At 36.2% G+C, this 15,325-nt stretch overlaps 1 protein-coding gene across 3 annotated transcripts in view; it reads right to left on the bottom strand.

The window, feature by feature from the left end:
- KCNK2 (potassium two pore domain channel subfamily K member 2) overlaps nt 1-15,325 on the bottom strand; it is a gene marked incomplete at its 5' end in the record, with an annotated part of 249,583 nt that overhangs the window by 124,397 nt on the left and 109,861 nt on the right. For all 3 annotated transcript variants that reach the window (XM_079696393.1, XM_079696392.1, XM_079696394.1), the window contains one exon: nt 82-199. In XM_079696393.1, the coding sequence (XP_079552519.1) occupies nt 82-199 (118 nt within the window). The remainder of the gene's footprint in view (nt 1-81; nt 200-15,325) is intronic.

The raw sequence follows: 15,325 nt of genomic DNA, 5'->3' as shown, positions 1-15,325 counted from the left end.
CAACTGTAAAAAAATTCAAACAAGTGAATTTTAGCTCACAAGCTGTACCAAAATTAAAAAACAAAATAAGTTGTCTCCTACCTATGGTTGTAATAACAGTGCCAGCAAAGAAGAAGGAACTTCCCAAATCCCAGTGACTGATTTGATTGGAGGTGTTTCCTAAAGGTATAATCCCTGCATTTATTGCTGCCACTATTTGCTGCAAGTTTAAAAAGAAATTTATCAGTACACATGAATCACATGGAGGCATCAAACAGTATATATTCCACCCCACACGACCAATTAGACAAAGAGCATCAATTCTGAGGTTTGCTTTTCCATTTAAAATATACAATATAGGTTAAAACTTTACACTAAAGAATTTAATACATTAAATTATAAGAAAATTGTATTTGATATCGAGTGAATGAATCTGCATAAAGCTTATCATATTGTGTTATGATATGCATTCATATCGTCATCCAGTACCACATTTAGCAACTTATTTGAATTAACAACTAAATATAGCAATAATTTTTGGTAAGCACCACAGAGTTAAAATATCAGATTGCAAACTACAATTTAAATACTATACAATAGCTTCATCAAAAAAACAAGTATTTCCAAAGTGCTAGTCATTTTGAATGGTAAACATAGGTATCCAAGCCTGGGTTGTGTACAGCAGTAGAGAGTATAATATCAGTAAGATCCAACAAAACAGGCTAAAATGACAAGGAACAGACAACAGCACTTCATCATCAAGCTTGAGTCAGTTCATTTATATCGAGATTCTTAGAATCTCTACAGATTTTTATAAATTCTATGACAATGAGTATCATCAATGACCTGTAGATGACAGTCAACAGTATTCATATAGGAACACTAGAATCTGGATGCTGCTTTGAGTATTACTGGGAGACAGACAGAAAGATGATATTATAATCCCTTCTTAATCATCAGATGGTAGGGAGGGAAGAGGGAGCTCCAGAAACACAAACATAGAAGAGAATAAGTTAGGAGGAAATGTGTAGTAAAAGAGAGACATATAGATGGTGGCAAAAGACATTTCTGTTGGAAATACAGTTTTTAAATCTTTATCACTTAATTTCCAGATTTTAAAATTGGAAGGAACTTCATTTGATAGGCAAGGAAATTAAAGACCAAGAAAGATAAAGTGACTTGTTTAAAGTTATATAGTTCATTGGCAAATGGACAAAAACTACACTGTGAAAATGGAGGCACTATCTGAAGTTAATGACATGTAAATGACATGTAAGTTAATGACAGTAACTATCTGAAGTTACTGTCAGATGTAAAAGAACAGGTAATCCAGAGCTGAAATGCAATATAAAATCTGTTGTCTGACTCGTCTTAAACTATAAATTGAAACTTCAATAGTTAATTGAACTGTAATGTTTTTATTTACTTTAACAATGATATATATTCATTATTTTAAAAACTTAGGAAAATACAGCAAGGCATAAAGAGGATAATAAAAATTTTTCATAATTCCAGAATTCAGAGACAACCACTGTTAATGTATTAAGGTATCTACTCCTGGCATTCTGCTACACATTTTACATATATGGATTTATGAACTATATGAAATGTATTCTCTATTTTTATTTAATATTATTCTATATGCGGTTTTCCTTGTCATTACCATATTTACTTAATCATTGCCCAACATGTAGACATAAATGCTGTTCTAAAATTTGTATTATAATAAGTGCTGCTATGAACACATTTGCATATAAATATTTTTTCATTACTGAATATTTTTGTGGGAGAGATTGCTAGAAATAAATTTGCCACATTGAAGATTATGAATATTTTAAAGCACTTGATGTATAGTAGCAAGTAGCTATCCAAGAAGGTTGTTATAACTTATAATTGCCCCCCAGCAATTTACAGATGCTTAGCAATACTATTACCTCTGATATTAATATTTTATCTTTACTGAACTGATAAGAATTGTTTACATTTACGTATCCTTTAGTGAGTGAAGTTGAACACTAATGTTTCCTTTATCATATATTAAATGCACACGAATACACATATATAGACATATATGCACAACACACAATGAAGCTGGTTTTGAGGTAACTGATTATCTGACTCTCTACTGTAAATATAATATCAGATAAGGCAGGTCTCCCTGATTATCCTTCTTTGAAAAATGTTTTTTTGCAGTTACTAACCTATTATTCTTGCATAAACTTAGGAATCATGTAGTTAAATTTTATAGAAATTTTCATTTTCACAGGTTTAATATATTTCTGTTGTTTGGATATATGTGAAATCTATAAATTAATTAAGAAAAATGAGCACTATTATAATAGTGAAACTTCCCATCAAAGAACATGGTGTGAATCTCCATTTACTGAGTCTCCTTTCATATTCTGAAATAGACCATTTTTTGTTATACTCCACATAGGACTATAAGGTTATTTTTAGATATTTTACTTTTTTTCCATTTTATATTATAACTGGTTATTGCTGTTGTATACACAAGTATATATTGCCCATTCTTTGAGCCAGCAACTTTCAAATTTTTTTAATCTCAGAACCACTTTACGGTCTCAAAAATTATTGTAGACATCAAGGAGCATTGGAATGTGAGTTATAACTATTGATATTTCTATTTTTGAATTTCTAACTTTCAAAATGTTTTCATTAATTCATGTAAAAATTACAATAAGCCCATTATATGTTAAAATAAGTTAACATACTTTTATGAAAAATAATTATGTTTTCCAATGCAAAGATTTAGTGAGAAGAGAGGCATTGTTTTAGAATTTTATAAATCTCTTAAATGCCAGGCTTAATAGAAAACAGATTCTAATATATGCTTCTGCAACCAATCTGGAAAACAGTATGGCAAGTCCTCAAAAAATTAAAAACAGAACTACCATACAATCCAGCAACTCCACTTCTTGGTATTTATCCAAATAACATGAAAAACATTAATTCAAAAAGATACGTACCCCTATGTCCAGTGCTACATTATTTATAATAGCCAAGACACGGAAGCAACCTAAGGATCCATCAATAGATGGATACATATATAATGGAATATTGCTCAGCCATCAAAAAGAATGAAATCTTGCCATTTGAAACATGAATGGACCTAAAGGGTATTATGTTAAGTGAAATAAGTCAGACAGAAAAAGACAAAAACCATATGATTTCACTTATATATGAAGTCTAAAAAACAAAACAAACAAAGCAAAATATAAACTCATAGATACAGAGAACTAGTGGTTGTCAGAGGGGAAAGGGCAGGCAGCTGGGTGAAATAAATAAAGGAGATTAAGAGTACAAACTTCTTCATAAAATAAATAAGTCATAGGGATGTGATACATGGCAAAAGGAATATAGTCAATAACACTGAAATAATTTTGTATGGTACAGAAGGTTACTAGCTTTATCATGACGATTATTCTGTAATGTATTTAAATGTTGAATCACTCTGTTGTATACCTGAAAATAACATAATACTGTATGTCAACTGTACTTTAATTAAAACGTATATTTTTATATTTTATAGACATTTCTTCAACACATTCATTTATTCAAAAAAATATTTATCAATTTTTTATGGTGCTAGACAATGGGGAAACAACAGAGAAGTGAAAACATGGGTGGTATAGATGAGAAAAGATAAGGCATGTCTTTAGATTCCACCTAATTAAGTAAAATTATTTTATTTAGTAGAAGCAAGCTAATTCCTCCAACAATTGACCTAATATAGCCTCCATAGCTAGCATCATCATTTTAGCCTATTCTTTTGTTTGTCAGTGATGAGGTTCAGCATTACCCAGACATTTGGATAAGTTCCACAAATTATTTAAACCCGGACTTCCCTGGTGGCACAGTGGTTGAGAGTCCGCCTGCCGATGCAGGGGACATGGGTTCGTGCCCTGGTCCAGGAGGATCCCACATGCCGCGGAGCGGCTGGGCCCGTGAGCCATGGCCGCTGAGCCTGCGCGTCCGGAGCCTGTGCTCCGCAACGGGAGAGGCCACAACAGTGAGAGGCCCGCGTACCGCAAAAAAAAAAAAAAAAAAAAATTATTTAAATCCAAAAGAAGCAAATGTAGACTTAGAGACAGTAATGTCTGGCAATGTGTGGGTTGTAAATAGTTATCACAGAGCTGTGATTATTGCAACAGAGGCTTGAGATGGAACCAGGAATATGTCACATCACTATGAGAATGAGTCTAGCGTGAGGTCCTTTCTCTGGAAGATTCTTGTAAATTTATATTTTTAAAGAGGACTATCTATCTATCTATCTATCTATCTATTTATTTATTTGGCTGCATTGGGTCTTCCTTGCTGTGAGCAGGTTTTTCTCTAGTTGCAGAGAGCAGGAACTACTCTTCATTGTGGTGCACGGGCTTCTCATTGCGGTGGCTTCTCTTCTTGTGGAGCACGGGCTCTAGGCACGCGGGCTTCAGTAGTTGAGGCACATGGGCTCAGTAGTTGTGGCTCATGGGCTCTAGAGCACAGGCTCAGTAGTTGTGGCACATGGACTTAGTTGCTTCATGGCATGTGCGATCTTCCCAGACCAGGGCTTGAACCTGTGTCCCATGCATGGGCAGGCGGATTCTTAACCACTGCGTCACCAGGGAAGCCCTATTTTATATTTTTGTACGAGGTCCCCTGGTCAACATCCACAGGAAACTGGATGCCCTTGACAAATGCACTGACAGTTCTAAGAGTCCCTACAATTTCAACGTCAATTCAGGCCATCAGAACACTTAAAAAATGTCTTCATGAGAACTGTTTCTGTATGTGCCATATTATGTGATTAAAGTAACAATCACTTCATCTGTAATAAAAATTCACTTTTCCACTAACTGTAACTTTTGTGGACAGTCAAGTCATGTTCACAATTTATGAATAAGTTGAATTTTTTAGGTTAGGGTAAAGAGAATGTGGGATCCTAGGCATTTAATCCCGAAGTACTGATTAAGGGAGGACTTCCAAATTTAACATACAATAGAAATAGTACAAAATACCCTTGATTGGATTCACACTCAATTTTTGCTTTTCAGTTAACTGACAATCATAGAATGTGCATTAAGGAAAGGCAATTGCAAACATGATTCTAGTCAAGAATAGGAGCTTAAACTTAAGAAATAGAGGTCTGAGAGGCTTATAGTCCTAGAGAGGATAAAGGCTAAATTACTCATAAAGTAATTATAAAAAATCTTGGGTTTCCATGACAATGATGGCTTTAGAATCAAAGTTCACTGAGTTCTAATGTGAATTTGTGTATTCTTGAATTGTAAGAAGTTTCTGTCTCAATGTCATCTGGTGTTTTGGAACTATATCAAGCTTTAACACCAAACAACAATAAAACACACTTACTTGTAATTGTAAGAGACTAGTATACCCTTGGAACTCAAGGCAATCACTGACAACCGTGAAAATGTTCCTGTGTGTCCAATGCCTAGGAACAACTTTAGCATGTGTTATAAAGTACTTGACTAGCTGTTTTTTCATTGAAGGAAAAGATATTATAAAGTAAGTAACCCCGGGGAAGGCCTGAAGAATATATTATTTTCAGAGTAGGTTATATTGTGGATCTTAATATACAAGTTCTGATTTCACGTTTGTTTTTCCCTTTGCTCAGATGCTCAGATGTTCATGTTCACCAGAACAATACAGACTGTTATGAATGCCTTCCATGAATTCCTCCTCTGTTAACATCATAACCAAGATTTCATTAAAATATGCTATCATACCTATAATCCTAAAAGTAGGGTCACATTAATAATTTGAAAATTTTAAGTGATATAAGAATTCTAAACTGCAGGTACAAGGCACTGGCATCTAACTGGGCTACATCAAAGATGTATGTGTAACTGGTTCAATGACAACTTCTTTTAACTGGATATTTAAGATTGATCTCATTTCTTCTCCTCTGAAAAAGGACATTATTTCAAATAAATTGATGTAGTAGCTAAATCCAATTATAATTATACTGATATCTGTATAATTATACAGTTCCTCAAAGGGGAACAAGTATTCTCTTGCCAAGTTTCTGTAAGACACAATTTTGTATCTTTTTTGGTCACTATTTCCTTGTGGAAGAACTAATTTCAACCTGAGTGGACGCTAGCCTTTAGGACAGAAGTCAAATCACACATTCACAACACTGCATCTGACCATTTCAACCATATAAACAAGACTATCTTAACTTGAAGAATGCATAATAAGGAAAGCAAAATAATGATGCTCTTATTGCCAGATGACTTTGCGGGAAGATGTTATGTAGGTATCATTGCTATTTATTGTTACACCACAAAAAATCATCGTCAACCATCAATAATATGCAGCAATGTTTGAGGACTGATGCTAAAGGCTGCAGGATCCTTATGCATCTTATCCTTAACCCTCTGGCTATGCAGCAACATCATGATTACCTAATGCCAGATGATGTGAACTGCTCTGAAAAGTGCTGCTAATAAAACCAGAGAGTATTTCAAGACGGCCCGTATTCTTACAGGCTCAGAATTCAAATACAGCACTGGGAGATCCTAGGCAACCTCAATCGGCATATTTGAATCAATGAGTAGTCACATTTGTTTATCCATTTCCTAGGTGCTTTTCAGAAAATCATTATTAGCCAAATATATTTGTCTTAAATGTTATTTATAGACATCTTTTGCATAAGAAGCTCCTCTTCTAATGTCAGTGACATATTGTAGTCCTAATCACTGGGGCTGCTTCTTGGGCCATTATATATATTAAATTAAGTTCAGCCAAGAAGTAGCATTATAGGGCTTCACTGCAAACTTACATACAAAGGCAGCCCATAACATCCTTTGTACCACTGAGAAAAATCCCCAGAAACCAAAACCATCTTCTTCACATTTGTGTCCTTTCTTGGTATTCTGGAGACTAAAGCAGTGCCATAGGCTTCCTTGCATGAGACAATAATTCTGCCAAATATTTCCATCAGTGTAACAACTGGGACTGTTGACAATCTAACGAGGAAGCAAAGAACTTCCTAAAAACCATACCATATTAGCATACTGCCCCACAAAAATATTCCAGTAGCAGCTCTCAGCTAATGATAATACTGGTTGAACCATGTAAAATTGCCAATATCCAAGCACTTTTTGGCCTATAAAATAGAAATTCCATATTAGCATACAAGAGAATGGTATTTATGTTTTTGTTAACACTGTGTAAAAACATGCTGACTTTCACTGAGTGTAACACTTATTACTGCAGAATTAAAGTTAATATGAAGAGGACCTTCAAGATGGCAGAGGAGTAAGACATGGAGATCAATTTCCTCCCCACAAATACATAAAAAATACATCTACATGGGGAACAACTCCTACAGAACACCTACTGAACGCTGGCAGAAGACCTCAGACTTCCCAAAAGGCAAGAAACTCCACACGTACCTTGGTAGGGCAAAAGAAAAAAGAAAAAACAGGGACAAAAGAATAGGGACAGGACCTGCACCTCTGGGAGGGAGCTGTGAAGGAGGAAAAGTTTCCACACACTAGGAAGCCCCTTCACTGGCGGAGACGGGGGGTGGCAGGGGGAAAGCTTCGGAGCCACAGAGGAGAGCACAGCAACAGGGGTGCAGAGGGCAAAGCAGAGAGATTCCCGCAGAGAGGATCGGTGCCAACCAGCATTCACCAGCCTGAGAGGCCTGTCTGCTCACCAGCTGGGACGTGTGGGGGCTGGGAGCTGAGGCTCGGGCTTCGGAGATCAGAGCCCTGGGAGAGGACTGGGGTTGACTGGGTGAACACGACCTGAAGGGGGCTAGTCCGCCACAGGTAGACAGGAGGGAGTCCAGGAAAAAGTCTGGAACTGCCTAAGAGGCAAGAGACCATTGTTTCGGGGTGCGTGGAGAGTGGGGATTCAGGGCACCACCTAAATGAGCTCTGGAGACAGGCACAAGCCGCAGCTATCAGCACAGACACCAGAGACGGGCATGAGATGCTAAGGCTGCTGCTGCAGCCACCAAGAAGCCTGTGTGCAAGCACAGGTCACTATCCACACCTCCCCTCCCGGGAGCCTGTGCAGCCCACTCCTGCCAGGGTCCCGTATTCCAGGGACAACTTCCCCGGGAAACCACACGGCGCACCTCAGGTTCTTGCAACATCACGCTGGCCTCTGTGGCCGCAGGCTCACCCTGCATTCCGTACCCCTCCCTTTCCCGGCCTGAGTGAGCCAGAGTCCCCAGATCAGCTGCTCCTTTAACCTCCTCCTTTCTGGGCAAAGAACAGAAGCCAGAGGGTGATCTACATGCAAAGGCGGGGCCAAATCGAAAGCTGAACCCCAGGAGATGTACAAACAAAGAGAGAAAGGGAAATTTCTCCTTGCAGCCTCAGGAGCAGTGGATTAAACCTCCACAATCAACTTGATGTTCCCTGCACCTGTGGAATACCTGAAGAGACAACGAATCATCCCAAAATTGCTGCGGTGGACTTTGGGAGCAACTGTAGACTTGGGGTTTGCTGTATGTGACTGACTAGTTTCCATTTTTATATTAATCTTAGTATACTTTTTAGCACTCCTTATCATTGGTGTATTTGCTTATTGGTTTAGTTGCTCTTTTCTGTTTTTTAAATTACTTTTACTTTTTTTATTTAAATAACTTTATTTACTTAATTTTATTTTATATATTTATTTTTCTTTCTTTCTTTTTCTCCATTGTCTCATGAGCCGTGTAACCACACATTCTTTTTAAGCGCACATGCAACATTCCACAGAAGGGATCACATACTAGGCCACAAAACAAGCCTCGGTATATTTAAGAAAACTGAAATTATATCAAGTATCTTTCCTGACTACAATGCTATGAGACTAGGTATCAATTACAGGAAAAAAATTGTAAAAAATACAAACACATGGAGGCTAAACAATATGCTACTAAATAACCAAGAGATCACTGAAGAAATCAAACAGGAAATCAAAAAATACCTAGAAACAAATGACAGTGAAAACACGATGACCCAAAACTTATGGGATGTAGCAAAAGCAGTTCTAAGAGGGAAGTTTATAGCAATACAATCCTACCTCAAGAAACAAGAAACATTGAAAATAAACACCCGAAATTTACACCTCAAGCAACTAGACAGAGAAGAACAAAAAAAACCCCAAAGTTAGCAGAAGAAAAAAAACATAAAGATCAGATCAAAAATAAGTGAAAAAGAAATGAAGGAAATGATAGCAAAGATCAATAATGCTAAAAGTGAGTTCTATGAGAAGAAAAACAAAATTGAAAGACCATTAGCCAGACTCACCAAGAAAAAAAAGAAGACTCAAATCAACAGAATTAGAAATGAAAAAGGAGAAGTAACAACTGACACTGCAGAAATACAAAGGCTCATGAGAGATTACTACAAGCAACTCTATGCCAATAAAATGGACAACCTGGAAGAAATGGACAAATTCTTAGAAAAGCACAACCTTCTGAGACTGAACCAGGAAGAAACAGAAAATATAAACAGACCAATCACAAGCACTGAAATTGAGACTGTGACTAAAAATCTTCCAACAAACAAAAGCCCAGGACCAGATGGTTTCACAGGCGAATTCTATCGAACATTTAGAGAAGGGCTAACACCTATCCTTCTCAAACTCTTCCAAAATATAGCAGAGAGAGGAACACTCCCAAACGCATTCTACAAGGCCACCACGATCCTGATACCAAACCCAGACAAAGATGTCACAAGGAAAGAAAACTTCAGGCCAATATCACTGATGAACATAGATGCAAAGATCCTCAACAAAATACTAGCAAACAGAATCCAAAGGCATATTAAAAGGATCGTACACCATGATCAAGTTGGTTTTAACCCAGGAATGCAAGGATTCTTCAATATATGCAAATCAATCAATGTGATAAAACATACTAACAAATTGAAGGATAAACACCATATGATCATCTCAATAGATGCAGCAAAAGCTTTCAACAAAATTCAACACCCATTTATGACAAAAACCCTCCAGAAAGCAGGCACAGAGGGAACTTACCTCAATATAATAAAGGCCATATATGACAAACCCACAGCCAACGCGTTCTCAATGGTGAAAAACTGAAACCATTTCCTCTAAGCTCAGGAACAAGACAAGGTTGTCCACTCTCATCGCTATTATTCAACATAGTTTTGGAAGTTTTTGGCACAGCAATCAGAGAAGAAAAAGAAATAAAAGGACCACAAATTGGAAAAGAAGAAGTAAAGCTGTGACTGTTTGCAGATGACATGATACTATACATAGAGAATCCTAAACATGCTACCAGAAACCTATTAGAGCTAATCAATGAAGTTGGTAAAGTAGCAGGGTACAAAATTAATTCACAGAAATCTCCTGCATTCCTATACATTAATGATGAAAAATCTGAAAGAGAAATTAAGGAAACACTCCCATTTACCACTGCAACAAAAAGAATAAAATACCTAGGCATAAACCTAACTAAGGAGACAAAAGACCTGTATGCAGAAAACTATAAGACACTGATGAAAGAAATTAAAGATGATACAAACAGATGGAGAGATATACCATGTTCCTGGATTGGAAGAGTCAACATTGTGAAAATGACTCTACTACCCAAAGCAATCTACAGATTCAGAGAAATCCCTATCAAACTACCAATGGCATTTTTCACAGAACTGGAACAAAAATTTTCACAATTTGTATGGAAACACAAAAGACCCCGAATACCAAAGCAATCTTGAGAAAGAAAAATGGAGCTAGAGGAATTAGGCTTCCTATTCCTCCAGCTCCCTGACTTCAGGCTATATTACAAAGCTACAGTAATCAAGACAGTATGGTACTGGCACAAAAACAGAAATATAGATCAATGGAACAGGATAGAAAGCCCAGAGATAAAGCCACACACATATGGTCACCCCATCTTTGATAAAGGAGGCAAGAATATACAATGGAGAAAAGACAGCCTCTTCAATAAGTGGCGCTGGGAAAACTGGACAGCTACATGTAAAAGAATGAAATTAGAACATTCCCTAACACCATACAGAAAAATAAACTCAAAATGGATTAAAGACCTAAATGTAAGCCCAGACACTATAAAACTCTTAGAGGAAAACATAGGCAGAACACTCTATGACATAAATCACAGCAAGATCCTTTATGACCCACCTCCTAGAGAAAAGGAAATAAAGACAAAAATAAACAAATGGGACCTAATGAAACTTAAAAGCTTTTGCACAGCAAAGGAAACCATAAGCAAGACCAAAAGACAACCCTCAGAATGGGAGAAAATATTTGCAAATATAGCAACTGACAAGCAATTAATCTCCAAAATTTACAAGCAGCTCATGCAGCTCAATATCAAAAAAACAAACAACCCAATCCAAAAATGGGCAGGAGACCTAAATAGACATTTCTCCAAAGAAGATATACAGATTGCCAACAAACATATGAAAGGATGCTCAACATCACTAATTATTAGAGAAATGCAAATCAAAACTACAATGAGGTATCGCCTCACACTGGTCAGAATGGCCATCATCAAAAAATCTACAAACAACAAATGCTGGAGAGTGTGCAGAAAAGGGAACCCTCTTGCACTGTTGGTGGCAATGTAAATTGATACAGTCACTATGGAGAACAGTATGGAGGCTCCTTAAAACACTAAAAATAGAACTACCATACGACCCAGCAATCCCACTACTGGGCATATACCCTAAGAAAACCATAGTTCAAAAAGAGTCATGTACCACAACGTTCATTGCAGCACTATTTACAATAGCCAGGACATGGAAGTAACCTAAGTGTCCATCAACAGATGAATGGATAAAGACAATGTGGCACATATATACAATGGAATATTACTCAGCCAAAAAAAAAATGAAATTGAGTTATTTGTAGTGAGGTGGAGGGACCTAGACTCTGCAAACAGAGTGAAGTAAGTCCGAAAAGAGAAAAGCAAATGCTGTATGCTAACACATGTATACGGAATCTAAAAAAAAAAAAAAACCAACAGTTCTGAAGAACCTAGGGGCAGGACAGGAATAAAGACGAAGATGTAGAGAATGGACTTGTGGACACGGGGAGGGGGAAGGGTAAGCTGGGACGAAGTGAGAGAGTGGCATGGACATATATACACTACCAAATGTAAAACAGATAGCTAGTGGGAAGCACCCGCATAGCACAGGGAGATCAGCTCTGTGCTTTGTGACCACCTAGAGGGGTGGGATAGGGAGGGTGGGATGGAGACACAAGAGGGAGGGGATATGGGGATATATGTATACATATAGCTGATTCACTTTGCTATACAGCAGAAACTAACACAACATTGTAAAGAGATTATACTCCAATAAAGATGTTAAAAAGAATAATAAAATTAACAAAATAAAGTTAATGCCCATAAGCAGGAAACTGTTAATAGCAAATTAATCTACTATTGTCTTGCTTACAGTGAAGGACATACATGTGTTAGTTTAAGTAAAACCCTGTATGGTTGAGATTGCTTTTGTGAGAAAACATGGACTAACCACTGCATCCTTATTGGAAATTCAAGTTATGTCCAACATTTGCACGTATCTCAGAAATCAAGGGCTATTATCTACTATTTAAGATGATTACATTTGGTAGAAGTAAATTTGTATATTCATCATTTGATATCCAGTATTTCATACGTTCTAGCCTCCAGTTTGATAAATGAACTTAGTTTTTCAGAAATTCTATAGTTATACAGAGATGGCATTTTTGGGGTTTTTTTTTCTTTTGTCTAGGAATATTAGAGGCACCACATAAATTCAAAATAGAAAAATAAATCCCCAACTTTTATTCCACAATTAAATGAACTGTAATAAGTATTGGCAAAGGTCAGATTTCTAAATCTAACATCAATAACCTTTTCCTTTTTAAAAGATATATTTCTGATTTCATGTGTAGAAAAGTGATGGAGCAGTACATTTGCATATTTTATACAGAACACAGGTGATTACATCATTCTGTATTTAGAGTCTGGTAAAGAAGGAAGTTTTCAAGGTTTCCCCAGAGTATATCTTTTAAGTCCAAAAGGTAATATGCAGTACATTTTTAATGTTTTGTCTTTGTTGGAAACAGTTTGAATCAAAACACATTTCCTATCTTCTTAAATAGGCTTTCAAAGTCCTTAGAGTGTGTTTCCAAATAATGCATGACCTAAGTTTAACCACACATTAATTAGAAACTTCTTATAAAGAAGAATCCCTTTTGTAAAAAACACAAAAAGCTTAATTCTTATAGCTTAGAAAGAATAGTATTACCTACAGGAAGCAGTTTCCACATACCAGATTTTAGAAAGCACCTCTAAAAGTAAACATCTCGCTTACCTTCCCAAGACTTCCCTTCTATTTAGGGATAATGCCATGGCATGTCAAAGCTATTTTTATGCAGACTAATGAAGTGTACAGCTTTTTTCTTGCTCTTTTGAAAGTGTAAATTTATTTCCTATTAGTAGAAACAAAAGCTTAAAATCCAAAGTCGGAACCAACAGAGAGCTGGAGGTGAACGTTATCACCAGGGCCAGAAGCAAGAGACACACCGCAGGGTATGAAGTTCATCTTCCCTGTTTTATCCACTCTGGAAGCTTTTATTAATCATAAAAGTAATATATATATATATATATATTTATTTATTTATTTATTTATTTATTTATTTATTTATTTATATTGAACATTTGGGAAAAAAAGAATAAAAAAAAATCACTCGCAGTTCCTAAAACAGTTTTTACAACATGCATATATTCAATGTTTGGTTTTAATAGTTATCATAATAAATGTGCTTTCAACTATTTTCATCTAACATAAGCATGTTCTAAGGCATTTTGAAGTCATCAATATCTCGCTGAGTAGCTACATGTAAAATAGTTTACACACCACTCTTCTATCATTAAATGAATTTGTATAACAGAATCCAAGATCAAGTGACCATTTGCAAGGTGATTATAGAGATGATTTATACATCAGACAAGGATCGAACTGGAAACAGTGAAATTCTGTTATTCTTTGAGGCCTGTATGAAATGACACTGTGCTGTAGAAAGGATAAAACATGGTCAAGACCACTGAGTCCTTGCAACTCAGAAGGAGCCAAAAAAGATACATGTAAAGCAAGCAGACTGAAACCTGCATTCTCCCAGCTGTGCTATTTTCCATGAATTTTCCTAAGTCCCATATTATTACACTGTGTATTAATATTCTATCAGAATGTTCATTTCTATCCATCCACCTCATCTCAGCGTAAGTCGGGGGTGGGGAGAGGTTAATAAAGGTAAAGGAAACTTTGGAGAGAAAAGGAGATAGAACAAGAAGTCAGAAAGAAACAAAAGGGCAAGTAGAAAAGAAAAAAGATAAAGGCTATTTAGATAACAAAGAGACAGTTCTGGAAGAATAAGATAGGAACTTAGTGAGTTATTGTCACTCTGTCTAGGAAGTTCTTTTGAAAGAAGGTATCCTTAAAATAGGATTTGAGTAGGTGGAAGAGTGAGATCAAGGAGACATAGCACTAGGCAATATTTTTACACCAGTTTGCCCAGGCACACCACACTAACCAACAGTTATTCATGCTCTGTTTTTAAGGCCTGAAGTTCTAAACTGATGAGAAAACAAAATAGCCCAAAAGAGAACAAAGGGAGTTTTACAGTGTCAATTACACGCATCCATAGAATTCCCAAATTTGGAGATTCTGTTGGCCTTTTCAATAGAATGTCACTGGTTTCTACTCATTTGATTTTCCAATACACTTAAGTGTATACTTCCATAACAGATACCAGTTTAAACAAAAATATGCTTTATACCAATATAAAATTAATCATAGGTGAAATAGTTAGGGAAACTATTCAGGTTTCCACAGAAAGGCAATCTCGTTTTTATTAGGGGTTTTGAAAACAAGTGAATTTTTGTCCTGCCTTTCCTGAATATATAGTAAAAGATCATGACAAGGATTGAAAATCTTACGGTCTGTATACACACTCACAACCAACAAAGTAAGCTGTTAACTCCACCTGTATTGAAGGTAAACCAAACTTCCCCCACCCCAAATTAGTCACCAATAAAGGCAAAATATCACAATACTAAAACATTCCAATAATATTCTGATAAACAGTTCCTCTGTTTCAGGCCCCGTAAAATTTACGTATTTCTCACTGCAGCTGAATTGACTCATTGCCATTAATAAACCTACAAGAAATGTCTGCGCTTTTGGGATCAAGGTAAAATTTCTTAATACACTGCAGAGTAAATTTACTAATGACTTGCTAACATTATGCAGAGAAAAGGAAGTCATCCAAAACTGCTTAATATGTTTATATTTCTTGGCCCTTAAGGTCACAGAATCAAGACAGAAAAAACAATATA

The sequence above is a fragment of the Hyperoodon ampullatus genome, assembly GCF_949752795.1.
Source record: "Hyperoodon ampullatus genome assembly, chromosome: 2".
Classification (NCBI taxonomy): Eukaryota; Metazoa; Chordata; class Mammalia; order Artiodactyla; family Ziphiidae; genus Hyperoodon; species Hyperoodon ampullatus.
The sequence above is the reverse complement of the archived record's forward strand: the minus strand, read 5'-3'. Positions and strand labels throughout refer to the sequence as shown.